This window comes from Diadema antillarum, unplaced genomic scaffold, assembly GCF_040938485.1.
Source record: "Diadema antillarum isolate AM-2024a unplaced genomic scaffold, OU_Dant_1.0 scf00000060, whole genome shotgun sequence".
Classification (NCBI taxonomy): domain Eukaryota; kingdom Metazoa; phylum Echinodermata; class Echinoidea; order Diadematoida; family Diadematidae; genus Diadema; species Diadema antillarum.
In genome coordinates this window covers 1,440,028-1,460,145 of record NW_027270949.1, presented here as the reverse complement: position 1 = coordinate 1,460,145, position 20,118 = coordinate 1,440,028, and the positions used below count along the sequence as shown (strand labels likewise).

At 38.6% G+C, this 20,118-nt stretch overlaps 1 protein-coding gene across 1 annotated transcript in view; it reads left to right on the top strand.

Moving 5' to 3' along the window:
- Nucleotides 1-18,929, top strand: part of LOC139716086 (rho GTPase-activating protein 18-like) — a 132,614-nt gene extending 113,685 nt beyond the window's left edge. Inside the window, exons 13-18 of the mRNA XM_071627640.1 lie at nucleotides 4,713-4,922; nucleotides 5,791-5,865; nucleotides 9,191-9,241; nucleotides 14,151-14,356; nucleotides 14,942-15,024; nucleotides 15,819-18,929. Of these exons, the coding sequence (XP_071483741.1) occupies nucleotides 4,713-4,922; nucleotides 5,791-5,865; nucleotides 9,191-9,241; nucleotides 14,151-14,356; nucleotides 14,942-15,024; nucleotides 15,819-15,910 (717 nt within the window). The 3' untranslated portion in view covers nucleotides 15,911-18,929. The remainder of the gene's footprint in view (nucleotides 1-4,712; nucleotides 4,923-5,790; nucleotides 5,866-9,190; nucleotides 9,242-14,150; nucleotides 14,357-14,941; nucleotides 15,025-15,818) is intronic.
- Nucleotides 18,930-20,118: the final 1,189 nt, after the last annotated feature.

Sequence of the window (20,118 nt, the reverse complement as noted above, 5' to 3'; positions counted from 1 at the left end):
TGTAGCAAATTACAATGCAGTAACAAGATTATTATTCCCCAAAGATGGATACTGCAAGGAGATCTATACAGGGTACAAGATTGAGAGAGAGAAAGAGATAGTTGGAGAAGAAAACATTAGATAAACCATTATATAAAGGTAGATACATACATAAAGACAAACAAGGACACTTACTCTCAAACTTGTACATATATATTCTTCAACATCAGCGTTGACCTGGGACCATGTTGTGCCACCAAATTTCCGAAGAGGTTGCCTTTGTGTTTTTTCCTAATCAGGTAACTGAAATTCAAAATGGATCGTTATGTTTCCTTTTGTCACAGGCCACCAGAATTTCAAATTTAAAGATCACCAGATTAAAAAGTTAGTGTTGAGCTCTGCATATGTACAGTAATGTAATCTCGTTAGATAGATAGATGGGTATAGATAGATAGACAGATAGATAGATAGATAGATAGATAGATAGATAGATAGATAGATAGATAAATAGATAAATAGATAAATAGATAGATAGATAGATAAATAAATAATTAGAGAGATAAAGAGATAAAGAGAGATAGAAAGAGAGAGAGAGAGATCAGAGGCAATGAAAAGACAAAGGATCATATAAGGAATGCCAAGGCATTCTCTCCTCCTTGTATCACAGATTTGAGGTATCTTATTCCTACTTGACCTCTCTGGATATACTTCAAGTGGCATCTATGCATTGATTGTATATTCCACAAAGATGAGATAGGGAAAGAGCGAGAGAGGGAGGGATAAGATTAGAAGGAGAAGGGAGACATTGCACCCCAGGGGTGCAATGTCTGCCCCCTCCCACCCCCATTGATGGATGATCAGCGGGAGGGGTCGCTATCCGGTGTACGTAGTTTTCTGACTCATGGATGTATAAACGATGAGTGGACTGCCAAAATGTCGCAGGATCGGTCTCGAAGAGCTCGGGAAGCTTTTGATTTGTCATCGCCGTGGGAACCACCTCATCTTGCGGCTGATCTTACCGATTGCAACTACATCCATCCCATTATAAACCCATTTAAGACTAGTCCTGAGTATACTCAGGAAGGTGTCTATTGGAAGTGCGTGTTACAGCAAAATCAGCTCGTCCACAATGGGGTAGGCCTAAAGAGAAAATGGAAAAGTGAAATACATTTCTAGTAGTGCATGATTTTCAATGCACTTCATGGATAATTGCACAAACAATCCATGATCAGCCCAAGTGATGTTTCAGACCACATTGACATTTGACCTTGGTGTTTAGGGGTCTGTGTGTTTGTGGTTCTTCACATGCACGTACTGTAGCTGATATTGAGGATGGCGGGGGAAAGGTTAGAACAAGTGTAGAATGATTTTAACAAATGCCCAAAATCTAGTACATTTCCTGAAGATTGGTGAAAGATTGTGGGTGCAGGTTACTGATGTTTCCTCAGAGTTCTTATCTTGAATTTCTAGCAACCAGTCAACCAGTGACATTGGATTTAAGACTGTCTTATCAATGTCAAAAAAAAAAAAAAAAAAAAGCGAAGGAGTTGCCAGCCACGGGAGAAAACTTCATATTGTCCCTGATTTGGCAAGACCTTGCATCTCAATTGGCATGTAATCGCAAACCTCCTTACTCCATTTGGCATACATGAATACTGATATTGAGTTTTGTAACAATACTATCATTAATGAAATCCAAAATAATGTTCCTACATAATTTGATGTCAACACTGCAGTTATTTTGTGCAAAATTTTGCAAAGACAGATCAAGCATTTTTGCTTTCCTGGAAAAAAAAATAAATATTTGTGGCATACAGTCTTACCACCGTGGGGACGATATGCAGAAATGAGAATATATGTGACTTACATACAATGTATCATAGAAAATAGAGGTCAATTCTTGTAGATAGTTACATGTAGGTAGATAAGATAGATACATGTAGATAGATAGATAGATAGATAGATAGATAGATAGATAGATAGATAGATAGATAGATAGATAGATAGATAGATAGATACAGTAGATAGATAGATAGATAGATAGATAGATAGATAGATAGATAGATACAGTAGATAGATAAATAGATAGATAGGTAGATAGATAGATAGATAGATACAGTAGATAGATAGATAGATAGATAGATAGATAGATAGATAGATAAATAGATAGACAGATAGTTAGATACATGTAGGTCGACAGAAATATAAGTAACATAGATAAAAAGAAACAATGTAGATAGATTAGATAGATAGATTGATAAATACAATAGATGGATAGATAGATAGATAGATACATTGTAGATAGATAGATGGATAGATACTATGTAAATAGATAGAAAGATACACATGAACCCACATGTAGTGCTATTTTTGCTTTTTGTGCTTTATTGAAACAGGTATAATTCAGTGTACGTGTATTTTGTGGAAAGTATTGAAATAATGTTTGAAAAAGTTTGAGACAGACAGACAGAGACAGACAGACAAACAAAGGTGATCAGATATCAGCCTTCATATGGGTCAGAATTAATTCAATGGTTTGGAAAATGACAACCATGACTGTAAGAATATTGACCAGACCCACTTTAAATCCAGGGGCTTATGAGAGATGTTGATATGAGAGTGTGTCTGTGTGTGTGTGGGTGGGTTTTAAAGCTGGGTCAAGATAGGCTCTGGTGTTCTTCCGGATGTGGCAAAGTACCTGTGTGCACCTGTTTGTTTTTCTCTGCGGCTGTCAGAGAGATCCCAGATGCACACACTTTTGTTGTTTTGTTTTTCATTGCTTTCTATCTGGAGTATGTGCGTTCATGGTCCCCCCCCCCCCCCCCGGGGGGGGGGGGGGGGGGGGAGTAAGGGTGGGTAGGCATATTTCCTACCACAGGGATTATCATGCATGTGTGGTTTCAGTATTCAGATGTATTGGATATAATGCAGGTCCAATATGTCAGTATCTGGTACTCGAAGCCATGCTGGTTTAATATGCCTTGCACTGTAGTCACAATTAGAGCATCACAAACTATCGCAAACATCTTTCCTCAGTGACAATTGTTTGAAATATATAAAAATTGGAGATAATATGAGGACACTTTGCGGTCTTTTCAACCCGTCGAGGACGGGCATATCTTGCTACAAACCTACAACACGTATTTCCCATAGACACTTGCCCGAGTATACTCGGGACTACACGTAGCCTTCAACAGGTTTTGTGTTTCCATAAGGAACCATGGAAGCAAAAACATATTTTCCTCCAGAACGATTCAAATTCCTTACACGTCAATTTAGACTAGTGTGAAAATTGCAAAGGACGGCTGAAAATTGAGAGATGGATCAAATCATTTTGTATTTTTATACAAATGTGAACTCAGAATTAAATGATGCAAAGTAAGCTTGCAAAATTTACAAGATTTTATTCATACCTTCTTTTTTTTGGGGGGGGGGGAGAGGGGGTAAGGGGGAGGAATTTGGTATCATGCTCCCCTGCAACTTTTGTGAAGAGCAAGAATGTTGCACGAAATTCATGTCGTATCTGCCTGATCTTGTGGATTTGTATGATGGCTACGTATTGCAGAGGAGAAGAACATTATAAAACCCTAGAGTAGGAAAAAAGAGCACATGTCCTCGACCTGTTGATTCTTGATTTGGCCAAGATAAACCTGACCAGGAGTTTCCTGCTGTTTGGCACGTACCCCTGGACACACGGCAGGGGGGCATGTGATCAAGCACTGGTCAACACAGGCCGGCAACGGTCACAATTTCATCCTCCCCTCTTCCCCTCCCTGCCCCCACCCCCAAGGCTCTTAGTAGGCAATTTGGATCAACATGCAGAAACCTTTACATACCCTTCATCTGCAATACAAGCAGTGCCATTATTAATTTCTCTTCTTTTTTTTTTGAGGTAGTTCTTCCAACTTTCTGTATGATGTTTTCCTTTATATGATGTACAATTCCTCATACTGTACAAGCTGTTGTCAATTGGCAACGCAGACTATTGTATAAACTGTTATTTTGCAAGGGTTTAATTTTCGCAAATTTGGTGAATCATAGTTGGATCGCAAATTTATCAACACACGAAAATGTCGCAATGAACCAGGATATGTGCAATTACGATGAATAGTGTCGTTGTCCATTCGCAAAAGCAACATCCCGCGGAAATACATGTCTGTGAGCTCCTCATTCGTGAAAATATCCGTACGCGAAAATAATGGCTCATACAGTAGTACAGGTAACATTTATATGATGTGATGTATTATTTTGCCAGAGCTCTCAGTGAATAGAATGGCAGCTCAAGCTGGTACAGCTGTAGCTGTAAATTAACCTGTTGAACGCGAGTACTGAGAATACTCGGGCAGGTGTCCATGGGAAATAATAATGATAATAATAGTTGGTGGCTACTTGTATAGCACACAGGTCCACCTTTCAGTGCTCATGGCATGTCAAAAATGAAAAGATAGGTATATAAACATGTTCAAACATGACAACAGAGAAGAAAATGGCAAACAACAAGCAAACACGTACCAGATAAAGAATACATTATTGTTCCAAACATTATAGACAGCAATTATAGTCCTCAGTGTGAGAGGAACAGATATGTTAAGTTTGGATTTGAGTGTAACAGCAAAATCAGCCCGTTAATTAACAGATTAATTTGTATCCTGATGTCTCCAATAAAACTGAATCGAGTCACAGTCACTGATCAGACATCTGGAATCCGTTCTGTTCTTCTTTTTTACTTTCAGCTCCTTCTGTCATTCCTGGGTAAGGTGGTTGACCAGGAGTCCCACAACAAGATGTCGTTGAACAACGTCGCCATGATAATGGCCCCCAACCTCTTCTCGGGACACGCCATGTCGCGCAAGAAGTCTCCCGACTACCGCGAGCTCCAGATTGCGGCGGGCACGTCCAACATCATGCGCATGCTCGTCAAGTATCACGCTGTCCTCTGGGTGGTAAGAGCTTTGCCAAGAGGCATCCTGATTGTGTGAATTGTTTGACAAAAAATGAAATTATTGGCTCAAAACAGACACCAAGACAGAAATAAGGAGTTACAGCAAGTAAGCTGTCATACTATGTAATAGGTACATATAATGGCCATTTACTGGTACCCTTTTTAATAGTGATGATAATGATGATGATGGTGGTGGTGACGGTTATGAAGGTGATGGTGATGATGATGATAATGATAATAATGACAGTAGGGGTAATCGAAAGAATAATGACAATGATGATGAGAGTACTGTTGATACTACAATGTACTACTAATAATCATATACTTTGAATATTATAGAAATAGTAGTGATAGTGATAACAAAGGTGATGGTGATGATACTAAGAAAGAAAGATAGTGAAAATGATGAAGGCTTTCATCATTTGAACAAATTCCTTTATTTCCCCATGCTAGCCTCTATATAGTTAGCACTGCTATTCCTCCAGGCCCTACCATTGTGATTGTACCACCATTGCCATTTTGCATTCTCTATTTGTTTTTTTACGCCTAGTTAGAGAGACAACATGTCTGAGAATGTCAAAACCAGATAGGATTTGAACCATGAATCACCTGTGTTAAGAATATAGAGCCCTTTACCTCTGCACTCCAGTGAACTCACTTAACATTGCAGTCTTACTCTGAATTTGCTCAAACCTTTACTGATCAGTTCCAATCATATTCTGTGGTTTTCATTCAAAATAGCTCCTTCTATGTATGCTACACATAATAGGTGTTGCTGCAAATATAATACAAAATATCTAAGTCAATATGCATGGTAATGATCATTATGCATAAATACTAGTACACATTTCTCTCTCAAAAACTAACAGGTTCCCTTCAGGATGCTGGAGCAGGTGCGGAAGATGTACGAGATCGACAGCAAGAGGTCGAGGGATTCGAAATCGGTAATTTGACCCCGCCCCTTTCTTTGTTCATTTGCTGATATTATTGTTGTTAGTGTTTTTTCATTGTGTCCTCCCCAAGAACCAAAACCTTATCATGCATTGCCGTGATGATGCTTAATTCTTGAGGAGTGAAATGAATGTATTAAACTGCTTTCTGTCTCATACAACCCATCTCTTCCCCTTCATAAACGTATGTCTACCATTTATTTTCTGACGCGCGGCATCGCCCGTGGTAACTCTATATTCCACCATGTTTTTGATATATGATAGATACCTCCACCTAGTCAATGATGCTGAAAAGATCCTAACATAATCGTTACTTTCAAGACTTTACCACAATATCTTCCAGGAACCCCATACCAGTGTGTTGTCAGAGCTGCCAGAAGTTCAAAGCTAAGATCAAAATTTATTAAATGGGTGCACAGAGTGAGGCTAAACTGACATCATTTTTACCCTGTTCCTGCAAATGAAGGTAATTTCCCATAGGATCAATACACAGTGCACAGGGTTAATGTCAGAAATCATACAGTAGGTTAGGTATTGGTATTCAACTTACACAGAAGACTTGATATATTTACAGGTACATGTAGAGTAATCTGTTCTTTTGTATATCGTGTAACTCCATTTGTTTTTCCTTCCATATTTTGAATATTTTTCTTTTCTTTTCCTCTGAAAGGCACATTTTGCAGTGATGATGTGCATGGCGTGTATTAGCCTCCTTTTCAGGCACTTAAACATAATACCCTCTATTTGAAAATACGTTCCATCTAGCCCTGTTGCTTAATTCAGAATTCAGAGTTACTGCATGTACTGTATATGTGACCCTGCACCTCAAAACAAACAAAAAGTCGCCAGACATGACTTTTTAGTTAAGACCATATTCTGAAAGAGCAGACTTTAAGCTTTAAAATGATGTATAAATCAAATCAATTGGACTCTCCTAACCTATCTAAATATTGGAAAGAAAGCACAGACTCAGGAAAAGTGTGAACTGAGAAAAGAGGCTCTGGAGTACAGTGTCTATTCAAGCGCTTAATCTTTACCAAACCATGCTGGCTGTGCGATGAATGGGACAAAAAACGGGAAGTAAGCCACCAGAGTTTACAACAATGAAGGGATTATCAGATTAATCTGAAATTAAGCATGCCTCATTAACATATTCTGTTCATAATTAATGGCAACTTTCAAAGCAGTAGCACTATCCTCTCAAAAGTTATTAGAGTTGAAGGTGAAGAGTGTGGACAAGGTTTTTCAGAAATGAAAAAGGGATTCTAAAGACACACCTAATCACACTATTCTACAAAAAATGTTCGAGATAAACTGCTCTAAAACCACACTTTCCTGCCCGTTTTATGATACCAAATTTTAGCATAATGTAAAAGAGGACCCGCTCTTTCAGAAAATATAAAAAAGTCAAGTTCGGCGAGGTTGACCCATTTCACTTATTTTCAGTCCTCACGCAAAATCAGTATGTGCGACTTTATGTTCGTTTTGAGGTGCACGGTCACATATAATGTTCATTAAAATTTTTCCAGAGGCATTGTTTTTAGGAGGCTGGCACTTTGTTTCAAGTGCCAGCTTCATCCTTTCCTATCTATTCCCACCCTACCCTTTGCTGACATCATACTTCTATTTCCAAGTGCTGTATGTGGCACTTTACAGTGAGTTATCCCCTTTACATGTACATATAGTGCCATATCTGTCCCCTCATTTCACTCACAGAATTACATTATCTCTCCACGTGCGAATTCTCTGTATTCTTAAAGTTCACGTATACATACAGATGTCGGTCATACCGTGTACTTGTAAGCAGTCACATTTTGTGTGCAGTACCGTTGTGTGTATTTTGTGGTACCTTGTGTCAAAATGAATGTTGTGAATGCTGTGTCAGTCGTACATGCTATGTGTTTTCCCTCTGCTCCCCTCTTCCTGCCTTCACCCCTCCCCTCCCCCCTCCCCCTCCCCACCCCACCCCCCAAAAATGAGATCCCCACACTATTTTGTCTGTCCCTCTCAGCCCGCCCATGTCACACCCCTACGCCTTGCCAATACCTGTATTTAAACCAGCCACAAACCTCAATTTGTATACCACAGCCTAGTATGGTTCATATGTCATATGTATCTATTACAGGCACCATTCATTTTTAATGACTTGTACAGGTCAACAATTCAAAAATGCATGTTTTCCCTTGCAGTGTGGAGAGGTACCATCTGTAGTCCTCTTTTATTTTGTTTATCTCATTGTTGTTGGGTTTTGTTTCTTTTTTATCAAATCTAGAAATTTTAGAAAGAGAGTTTCCTCCACCCCCAACCCTTGGAGTATTTAGTTGTAGAAAACACATTTTTGTGGTTGGTGATGTATCTTTTTGTTCTGATTGCTCGTTTGCATTCAAATTTGTTAGTATTTCATAAGGTACGGTAAAGTATTATGTATCTTTCATTCTAGCCCTTTGTTGGTAGTGTGTAATTGTTTGTTTTGGTTGCAGAATTTTCAAAAGTCTATTGATTATCTAATCTGTTCTGATTTTGAAATTGGCAACATATCCTAGTTAAGGTTAAAGTTCCTGATTCTCTCTAAAAATTGGCAATATTGTTTTTTTTTTGTTTCTTTGTTTTGTTTTGTTTTTGGAGGGGGGTAGGGTTTAAATTTCTTCCTGGTTTTGTATACATTCAAAAGCCTCTTAATTGTTAAATCTACAACTGATTCTAATATTGCCTGCAATTGGCAACTATATCCTAGATGATGAAAGTTTGTATTTCTCAAGATTGGCAAGTTTTTGTATTAAACTTTCTTTCTGAGTTTATGCACATTTAATGATTTAACCAGTCACATATTATTTTTTTCTTCAATACAAGATAAGCAGTGAAATTCAGAGGTACCAATTTAATGATTATCTTTTCTGCAGCAAATCCCCCCCCCCACCCTCCCCAAAGGAATTTATCGGTTAAACTACATGTAACACTATACAGTGTATATCAACCTATCCCCTGACTGGGCTTAAAGTAATTATCTAACTTTTTAAAAATCCCCTTTCTCCACCCCCACCTGCCTCAAAAAGACAAAATAAAACAAGATCAGAATAGGTAGAACCTGTCTGTATATCATGACTAGAGGTTAGTTAGGTTTCCGGCCTTTAACCCTCCCCAAGTCTTTCCTTATAAATGTCAGATGGAAGGACGTTTTCCTCCCCGAAGTCAGATGCATGTTTTATCTCTCTCACCCCTCCCTTCCCCGTCACATCAAATCCTTTTCCTCTGGACGTGTTTACATGGTGCCATCTTTCTATCTTTCCATCGCCTTTTTTCTTTTCCCCCCATCATCTAGGTGATGACACTGTTCAAGCGAACGAAGGACAAGAAAAGTGGCATTTTTGAGGTTAAAAAGAATGAACAAAAAGCATCCAAGCTTCATTTCATTGTGCATCTTGCTTTACATGTGCAAGCAGCTTTTTCTGGCATCTCTCATGTTATGTATTGTAATTTTTGTTCTCAATTCTTGTTTTCAATGTCATGACAGATTTCCACAGCAGTCTCTGCTGCCTTCCCTTTTTTTGCATGTTATCAAAAGTTCATCTGCCCCAAAGTGTTTTCACTGTTTTGTCTATGAGTTTGTCATTATTATTTGATTATTTATGAATAATTGATCACACAGTGCATGATTGTAAGCCTAGAGTCATTGCGATCATTTTTTGTTCAGACCATGTTGCAACAATTTATTTTTATTTCATCTGAGTATGACTGATTCAAATGCACCTCCACCAATACTGTTTTGGCATCCCATTTTCCCACACAATCAAAAATGCGATGTCTCCATAAAAAGTGTAACAAAGTGTGCACAGGTTTTGTTGCCTTAGATTTCTCAATTTCTCAATTCTTTCATAAGCTGCAGTTGCACTGGCAAAACTTCTCGAAGTTAAATTTCACAAGTTTTGCCTGACTAAATGCAAACCTCATGTTAAAATCGCACGAAACTGCTTGCAAAACTTCTCATTTAAACAAGAAACATTTCCCGAACCCCAGCAGATTTTCTCAATGTTTGTGAAATCTGAGTGCACACAGCTTAAACTTCACAAAGATTGTCATGTGACCAGTCCATGTCTTGTTTGTGGTGCCATCAAAGCCATCAGACAGCATGCATTTTCTTTATTGTGGCACATGCTCACCAGTGACCCAAGCATCAAGGGGGCATTTTTATGAAGCGCTTTGGTCGGACATTTTTCTGACAAACTGTTACAAGCTACAGAAATCCTTGCATCTGATTGGCTGAGAGCAAATTTGTCCAACGACTTTATTGGACAGAATGCTTCATGAAATGCCACCCCAGAACATGTTGCGAACTGACACTTCAAAAAGTTTGGCTGCCAGCATGAAGGGACGAGCAAACTTCATGAAGTATTTTCAAAGTTTTGCCAGCATGACTTCGGCTTTAGTCTTCCCTGCCCCCTTTTAACTTCACTCACCCCAAGCCATTCTTCTGCATCTACTTAACCCTTTCCCTGCTTCTGCATGACAGAAAGAAAAATGAAAAATTAGAGTAAAGGAATTCCACACAAAATTACTGGCTCCTCGCATCAAATGTGCACACCACTGCGTAACCCACTCTCAAGACATCAATGTCATTCGTTAACTGATTGATTTGTGGCATGAATGTTGTATGTACATGTATGTGCACTCGTTTAATGTGATATCTTAACACATTCTGAATTAGTAGTTGTTGTTGTTGGTTTTTTTTTTTATTTCTGTGTGTCTTTTATTTCTTCTTTAAAACTGAAAATGCTCCATGAATTCTGTTTATTTTTCGTCCAAAATATTTGGAGTCCATTTTTTAAAAATTGCAAGCAGCGTGCCGATTTCCTCATCCTAAATTACTTGGTACACTGTACTTTACTGTCAAAAAGTCCCAATTTTTATGCTGTTCAATCTAGATTTTTAACTTATATATTTGTCCAGCACTTTCTGGCTCTTTCTTGTCAAAGTACATACTGCCATCTTTACCTTTTGTGGTTATTTTTTTTTTTCACTTTGATTTCTTTTATAGCAGTCAAATGCAAGTAATGAGAGTTAGCATGCAAATGCTGTTTTCTTGCTGTCCTTTGTTAACCCCGAGAGAAAGAACTGATTTTACTGTCGCACACATTTCTCACAGATGCTTAGCTGAGAATACTTCAGGCTAATTTTCAATTGGTAAAGGTAGTTCAACGCAAGTGATTAGTTTTCAGCATGGGAATTGCTGTTAGTTCAGGGAGGTCAGTGCTGTATATAAAGAGAGTCTGGCCAACTCGGTTTTCGGCTTATGAGTTTTGAAGCCTGTGATCGGTCAAAAGTGGTTCTGTAATCTTTGCGGAACCATGTCGTTACCAAAGTGCGCTCATACGCAGTGCCCATTGTTCATTACCCCTTATTTGGTAGGTTTTCATTAATAATTACGTCTGAGCATACACGCCAACCCTGTAACGCGTAATACACTGGGCAAGGACATGGTGTCAAATTTACGAGTTGGCCAGACTCTCTTTATACGTATACGGCACTGGTGGAGGTAGGGGGAGAGCTCCCTCTCTTGTCTTCCTTGTGATAGTGCGCTGCCATGGCTCGCTCAAGACCCACCGAGAGTGCTCTGTAAAACCATAAATTTTCATGTGAATGATTCTTCTGTGAATTTCACAAGAAGCCAAGATTCCCAAAAGTGAAATGCATCTTGGAGTTGTTTTTATTTCTACATAATGTATTGAGTGCCAGTGGCAATTCACAAAGGTTTTTTTTGCTGTAAAAAAGGCTGTCAGCTCCAACTCGCCAAAGTTTCATGCGACTAATGTTTCTGGTTTTACAGTACAGTGTATGTGTTATTTTTTAGGGTATTGTTGTAGATAGATTTTTGGCTTATACTGAAATGGCAATAAAGCTGTGATCCTTCAAAATTTCACTTTTATAGTGGCTGTCATGGAGAAATGCTGATCAATTTTTGGGAAAAAAAATGATGGTAATAGAATTAGCTGCTTGATGTATTGTGATTCTAAGAGCAATATAACTGGACATACTGTTAGTTTTCTTCGCTTTATCGCTCTTGTGATTATTCACATTTGATGGGTGTCGGGTGCTGCGCAATGTTCAACAAGAGATGAGGGATTACAAAATCCTCGTTTAGTTTTGTGTGTTCGTATGTACCACGATGTAGATTGTGAAACCTTTGCATTGTCACTGCTCCAGGTCTTATGACTGTCATCTAAACCCATATTGATAAATCATCTAATTCCGTCATCTGTCAAATACTAATTGAGAATGTGCATCGTTCCTTTGAAATCGTCACACCATCACAATCTTGCAGCATGACTGAATTTATATTTCTTGATGAAGTTTGATATTTTCCTTTTTCTACAGTCACAGAGAAGATAACCTACTTGTACTTTTTCCATAGATTTTGTTATTGTTTGCAAAGTACAATGTATCAGCTGTTAAGTTTCATGAAGTGTAGCAAATAGAATTGTATCTATGTTCATATGAAACAGTGCCTTTCGTCAGATGGTTGTAGGAGTACAAGATTAAAGGGGATGGCTAGTAACCAATCAGTGGGAATGCTGAGGGATGATTGTTCCAATCCTTGTGGGATTCGTTTAAGAGTACATTATATATCTACTGTTGTGTGAAAATTATTTGCTTCAGAACGGTCTTATATTCAAGTAATGTGCAGATTAATGCCCCGTCACTGACCAGGCACGCTAACTTCTAAACATTAAACTGCACATTACTTGAATATGAGACCATTCTGAAACAAATAATTTTCACACAACAATAGAATGATATAATGTACTCTTAAATAAATCCCACAAGGATTGGAACAATCATCCTCCAGCATTCCCACTGATCAGTTACTAGCCATCCCCATTTAACTTGATATATTCAAGTATACTGTACTGTCATTTTAAAGCTTAGAGTCTGCTCTTTCAGCCCTTATATATAAAAATCCATGTTTGATGACTTTTTGGTGGTTTTGTGGGGTAGGGTTAGATAAATCATGTTTACTAAACACTTTAATACATTACTACCAAGTCTTGATGATACAGGAGGAAGCTCTCTGAAAAATGAAATATTTCTTCATGTGCTGACTAGAGAATATGAAAATCCTCTTGAATTGGGAATAATCCTTGACCATTGAGGTGCGTCTCAAACACAAGAATCTTACCTGATTGCTCTTTGGAATCTCCTCAATCTCGGAATGTTGACAGCTTTGCGCTTTATTGTGTGACATATCAAGAAACAATATGTCATCAGTCAAACAACAGGACGAAATTGGATGTCAGTCGATAAATTCATCCTCTTTTCATAGATTTGTCTCTTCAACTTTTTAACAACTTTTTAACAATTTCTTACACATGACTCACTTCCCTCATTTCCCCTCTGTAACCTGTTGAAGACTGATTGTCCAATAACATGCATTTTCTATTCTCCCCAGCCCAAGAATACGTGGAACTAGTCTTCAGTGGGTTAAAAGTCGATCCAATAAATAGACACAGGGTAGAGAGATCTGATAAGCAGTTAGCGCGATTTAGAAAGCTATTGAAGTTGTGGTGATGGTAGTTCAAACGTTTGTGTGCTTTGAAAGTCAGTTGGTCAAGAAAACCCCATAGAGTTCTACACACTGTCAATTTTAAAGCCCTTGGGACAGAAAGGGTTAATTAAAGGACAAGTTCACCTTCATAGACATGTGGGTTGAGTGAATGCAGCAATATTAGTAGAACACATCATTGAGAGTTTGGGGAAAATCGGACAATCCGTTCAAAAGTTATGAATTTTTGAAGTTTCTGCTAAGTCACAGCTGGATGAAAAGACTATAGCTTGTGATGTCACATGAGTACAACGATAATAAAGAAAGAATAAAGAAAATTCAACATATTTCCATTTTTCTTCCGTAACAAAAGAACACTCGACTTCTCTCTTTCAAAAAGCAGGGGGAATAATATTACCCTTAACATACGTCAGTAGCAAGTCGAAGAACTGTGCACTTTATTCAGAAAGTAAAGTTTTGTGAAATTCTCTTTTTATTTTCTTTATATAGTTGTACGCGTGTGACATCATACACTGTAGTAGTCTTCTCTTCCAGCAGTGACTGCGCAGATACTTAAAATATTTGTAACTTTTGAACGGATTGTCCAATTTTCCTCAAACTTTCACTGATGTGTTCTACTAATATTGCTGCATTCTCTCAATCCTTATGTATATGAAGGTGGACTTGTCCTTTAAGAGAAAGTAGTAAGCCAACCCTTTTTTTTTTGGTCTCCTTTTCATCACAGGAGGTTCTTGAGGGCATCGTCAGGATACAGACGCCGGGGGCGGAGTCTGGCGAAAAGGTGCGCACCACCGTCCAGCTCAGCGACAAGACCACAGCGGGCGACATCGTGGCCAAGTTCACGGAGGACGCGTCTTTTGTGAACATCGAACCCGCCCCGCTCAAGCGCAACAGCCTAAAGCGGCGGAGCCGGAAGAAGTCTATTCAGAGGTGAGGGTGGGGGAGCGAGAGGCATTGACGTTCTTTTTGCAGTATCATTGCACAATAGTTCATACACAATGTTTCATTTTTTTTTTCATTTTATGTTCATATTTCTCAATTGAGATTACATTATATGTAAACAAAATAGAATGATACAGTACATACATGTAGTATCCAGCTTGGATGCACAATAAAAATTTTCTTAACATATAGAACATAGAAAATATTACATATTCTGTAGAGATGTGTTTTAGATTCATATTGGAGAGCTCTTGAGGAGCTGTCGCAGCTCAGCGGTTAAGACCACAAACTATCAATTGCAAGGTCCTTGGTTCAAGCCCCCTGGCTGCAACAGATGTGCCCCTGGCAAGGCACTTTACACTTGTATCCTTGTTGCTGTAGTTCATTTGAGGGGATGTACTGCTGTTGGTTATGTAATTCCTTACTTTTAACTTTTACAACTTGTAGTTCTTACGTAGCAGCCATTTAAAAAATAAGAAAAAAATGAATATTGTTGAAAATCTTGTGCTCTCCAAATATTGTAATCTTGCTCTTATTTGGAATTTTGTTTTAAATCATTTTTTTTTTCAACAGGAATTCTAGCTTTGAGTTTCTGAGCAACATCACCCCCAGCAAAGCACCTAGGTTCTACCTCTACGAAGTTGGCGGCAGCATCGGTGAGTTCTTTGCGCATATTTTCCAGGGAATATGTTTGGTGAGGAATGGTGGCAGTGTTCCCGATGCTGGTGTTGCTCCGTTGGTATCCGCTGCTTCCTGTTTTCAGAAGATCACGCGATGGAGGCCCTGCTAGCATCTCTGAGTGTTGCCATGGACATGGCAGTTTTAAAGGCATCTTTATGAGTCAGAGAATGAACATCCAAATGATGGTGTGTCACAATATGGCATCAGCCACACACGATTCTTTAATAGCACTAAAATGATGTCAATTGCACGTAAGGATGCATTATACTATCAAAATTGTGTGATACTGTATCAAAGTCAGGTTATAGTTATGTTGCATGATGTGATCTCACATAGGTCAACTGGCACAACGCCAGAGAAAATCTGTACACTTTAGAGAATGTAGACTAATGGAAGTCAACAAAATAACTAAACAAAATATTGAAAGAAAAAAATATTGGGACTTTATGTTACAATACTCCACAAAGGTGTGTATGTGTATGTACATGTATTGCATCCATTTGTACAATGTTGACTTACGCAAGGTTTATTGTAATCGTGCTTACCTAATGAATTTACAGGTCTTTTGTGTGTTTTCTTTTTTCCTCTTTTTATATTTTAACATTGGCAACAAGTTACAGTGGGCAAAAACAGACAGGTGTTTGTTATCAGGCCTGTACAATTGTAGTTTTTAATTGGTTTTTCCCAAATCGGTGAAAAAGAGAGATTCCTGTGATTAATTAGATTTTAAAAAGTTATTGTAATATTTGATCCATTCTGTTGTCGGCAGGTGAGCGATGTCTGGATCCTGATACCAACATGATGGCCCTGGTCCGGGTCAACCCAACCGCAGAGTGGATTATCAGGTCCAGGCCCTGTTGAGGACTCGGCACCAGTCAGCCTGCGGGACCAGGACCCGGGAACAAATGGACAACCTCCCCAGCTCGTGTGCCAATGCTGATGACTCTACGCACATTTTTGTTTTTTCTGTAGGACCAGCACCAGAGATGATGATGGGGTCAGTCTAGTACCTTGCACTAGCGAAACCTGCCGAGAATTTGCACGGTGAAACTCGCAATTGTTTGCTTCTCTTCTTGCTGTCCATGTGCCACAGTAATCAGGGAGTAGGTTGAACGCTGTGTCGTTCCCAGTTTATCCCTGCTCCAAACACTTTGACACGATGCACACTCAGCACTATTGAAAGTGTTTGTCATCTGCATTTTGCAGGAAAGAAGAGAAAAGAGAAAAAACGACCACCAACCTGGAAATGGTTTGCTCATGTGACCGTTCGTTGGTTCGTTCGTTTAGCCGAGTTTTCTTTTGCGTATTTGTTTCATCGCTGTGTTTGCGTAGGGCACGCTCGTTTGCCAGAAACTGCACAGAATGACTGTGACTGTTCCTTTGAGGGAGACGCAGGAGGTGAACTCATTTTTTACAGTCACGTAAAGCGAGACATCCACAAAAAGGGCGTCGCGACATTCGGCAAGCGTCGCGAGCAAGATGAGTGACGACGTGACAGTGAGATGACTAGCCTCCCCTCTTCAGCGCCGGCCGCCTTTCTGCAAGGAGAAATTTTGAGTTTGTTTTAAAACTTGATTCACGAGGCCGTTTCTGTGAAGCTCAATGTCGTCACCATCGAAACCGTTTCCCATGATTCCACGCTGGAGCCCTCCTTACTTGGACTCTTTGGCAATTTAGATTGTGTAACTCACAGAGATGTGGTCATGTGTTGTTTATGATATTTATGTGGATATGCAATTTTTTTCAGAATAGATTTAGCCAACAAAGAGACAATTGACATGTTAATGACATTTGCAGAGAAGTACATTAGTGGTGTATAAATTCAGTGCAAATTGTAGCCAGCAGTATATATCATATTTTTTTTTTATGTTGCAATTCGTTAAGGCTGGTTACATTTAAAAAAAGTGCCACAACTCCAGATTCTACTTTTGAAAAAAACAAACAAACAAAAAACAAAATGAAGCACAGATAGAAGTGAGCACCAAAGATTACATGTTTCTGTCCCCCAACTTGGTACTGTGCCTTACACTGTGTGATTAAATTGATATACAATTTGGTACAAACTTGTGTATCTGGTCTGGAATGGCATCAAACCTGTACCTATGAGATCTATTGTATGTATGAGAAAAATTCTATTGAACATTTGAAGTTGTTCTTTCTTGCATTATTATATCCACAAGACTGGAATTCTCTTGAACGAGTATATAACAGTTTGACAATATATTTATATGTAGAGCATATATAAAAGTATAATGCACATAAAGACGATGGAACACAAATATTTTTTTCTTTCACAAGTGACACACTCATACGGTTTCCTTCATTCACCAGACGTGCCAAGATTTATGGATATTGGATGGATTCTAGCATATCATGATTTTATTATAATGGATTTATGTGTTTGTTTTTTTTTGTTTTGTTTTCCGGTGGGGGTTATGACTTGACGACTGTGTGTGATAAAGGGGAAGTTTCACTCTCTTGACAAATCAATTATTTTTGTATGTTACTTGTATATTCTTATCAGGCCAAGGAACAAAGGAGAATATATTTGTACAACTCAATCATGTTTTAATAGTGGCAATAGTCAACTACATGTGTATCGCAATGCATGACTGGAAAGACTTTCAAATCTATTTTCTCAGTGAAGCATTTTCAGCACTTCCATATCACGTAGGCTTACTAGACTTTGGAAAAAAAAAAATTAGTGGTGTGTTCCGACATTCTATGTCATCTAATATTGATTTTGTGTTTATAGCGTAGTGATCAACTAGCATTAATGCATGCAATTTGCCTTTTCAGTCAATTTTGACAAATTTTTGGCACTCGTCTGTGGCAGCGCGTTGCAGCGTGAGTATGACGCATTCTCGGTATTATGTCATCTTTAGCTGCATTCGAGCGCTCTAAAGCGAACCAAAGCGAACTGAACTATAAAGGTGTACCGTACCGAACTGTGCCAGATTTGGAGCGTTCGAGGGCTCTATTGAGAAAGCATACCTCATGAGTTATTTTAAGAAGAGGTCGCACCTTTGGTAGCAAGAGGGTCATTCACCCAGTGCGCTTGAACTACTTTCAGATGTCCCGGACAAAGGGAATGATGTCTTTGTATTATGACGTATCATGATACACACATTTTTTGCATGAGAACTTTTGGTACGCTTTTGGTACGCTTTTGGAGCACATCGCGAAGTGGTCCACTTTTGGCTTGGTACAGTACGGTACGGTACACTTTAGGAGCATTTGACTACTTCATGTGAATGCAGTTAACATGCTACGCAATAGAAATAATGAAGAAGGGAAGGGGAGTGGATAGTGTAGAGTTTTGCACCATCATAGCAGGCTTCTGACATGAATAAAAGTAACTCACGCCAATTCGGGTTTTGCCAACAACTATCAATCACACTACAGTCTGTTTCCCTGTCAACCAGTATTTTGAATGTTTTAGTGTATTACGGGTAGTTGAATTTTTGTTTTTGTCCAAAATTCTTTCAATCTTTTCCGATTTTGCAATTTGTGGTATCTGACTCTTCTTTACCCAGCCAGAGAGAACTGTTACACTTCTATTTTTCTGAAATAGAGAGAGTTTCCTTGTCACACCATGTGGTATTAGTCCTTCAAAGAACACGTGGAGTATATATTCCTCCTCTTCTTTCTTTTTTTTTTTTATTTGTTATATATATGTAGATTTCCAAAAGGAAAATGCAAAATATTTTGTCTCAATTTGTAAGAATGCCAGGAAACTAAATCAGACTCTATCATCACTGAGTAGCTGGGAAAGGAGAAAAAAGTACCTTGTACCTTGTACCTGTTGGATTTTGGTAGCAACATAGGTATATGTGACTTGTTTTGAATAAGAAGTTTAACTGTTACCTTAAGAGAATTACATAGTATGTAGTACTGCAGAGCTGTTTTTGTTTTTTGCTTTTATATGAGAGTCTTGCAGGTATTTGCCATGTGGATTTCACTATCTGAGGATATTTTGTTGTTGTTGTTTTTTTCTTTCTCACCATCAACTGGGCAGCACTTGATAACGAGAAAATACTGACAATGTAAGGGATCCACATATTGCTGCATATGATTTGATTACTTTGCAATTTTTGTTACTGTGCAATTTCTGGTAGAAAGCCTTGTGACAGCGTACTTTCAAACCTCAATATTAAAAAGATAAGAAGATGAAAAAGACATGCACGCAGTAGCATTGTAGCATCTCAGTATTTTTAGGTGCAGTGCAGATTATTGCACACAGAACATAGCAGAATGTAATTTAAGCAAACATCTCAACAAGCTTGCACACTATGTATGCAGTTTTAGTCCGTTCCCCTTGTTTGTGTATTTGTGTGTGTGCAGTTCATGTGCATTTGTACACCTGTATCTGGATACCAGTTCATAATTGACTGCACTTAAAAGTATCATGGGGTTTCTCCTATGCAGGCTTACACCCCTCCCCCCCAACCCCCCCCCCCAAAAAAAAAAAAAAACACACACAAACAAACAAACAAACAAACAAAACAAAACAAAAACAAAACTTTTGTTTTGCCTTTTTTGGTGGGATGTATAAATACTGTCAAGAAAAAAAAAAGATTTGTCCAAAAAAAAAGATTTTGTGGTCATAGTTACAACAAAACGTGTCACACAGGTATAGTTTTGAAATTGTGTAATAGACAGTGAACTACAACTGAGGTCGCACTGAGGTTAAATGGCCCAGGATGCATCGTCCAGTGTACTGGCAACCTGACCTACTACTAGTTACCTGATTGAAGCTTGTCACCTGACATGCCACAAATCACCTGATTGAAACCTGTCACCTGACTAGTATCAGTCACCTGACATGCCACCAATCACCTGATCAAAACCTATCGCTTGATTTGCAATCATACCTTTTGAAGTAAGAGTGAGCAGTGAGTCTAAGAAGTGAGTCTAAAAACCTCGACTTCATGACTCTTGGTAGGGAATACATCATGCATTCTCACGTAATTTTTTGTCATTATTGTGCCTCAGGACAGCAGTAGATGACTTGCCATACTTAGGATGAATATTATTGATTTAAAAAATGACCAAGCTTCATTGCTAGT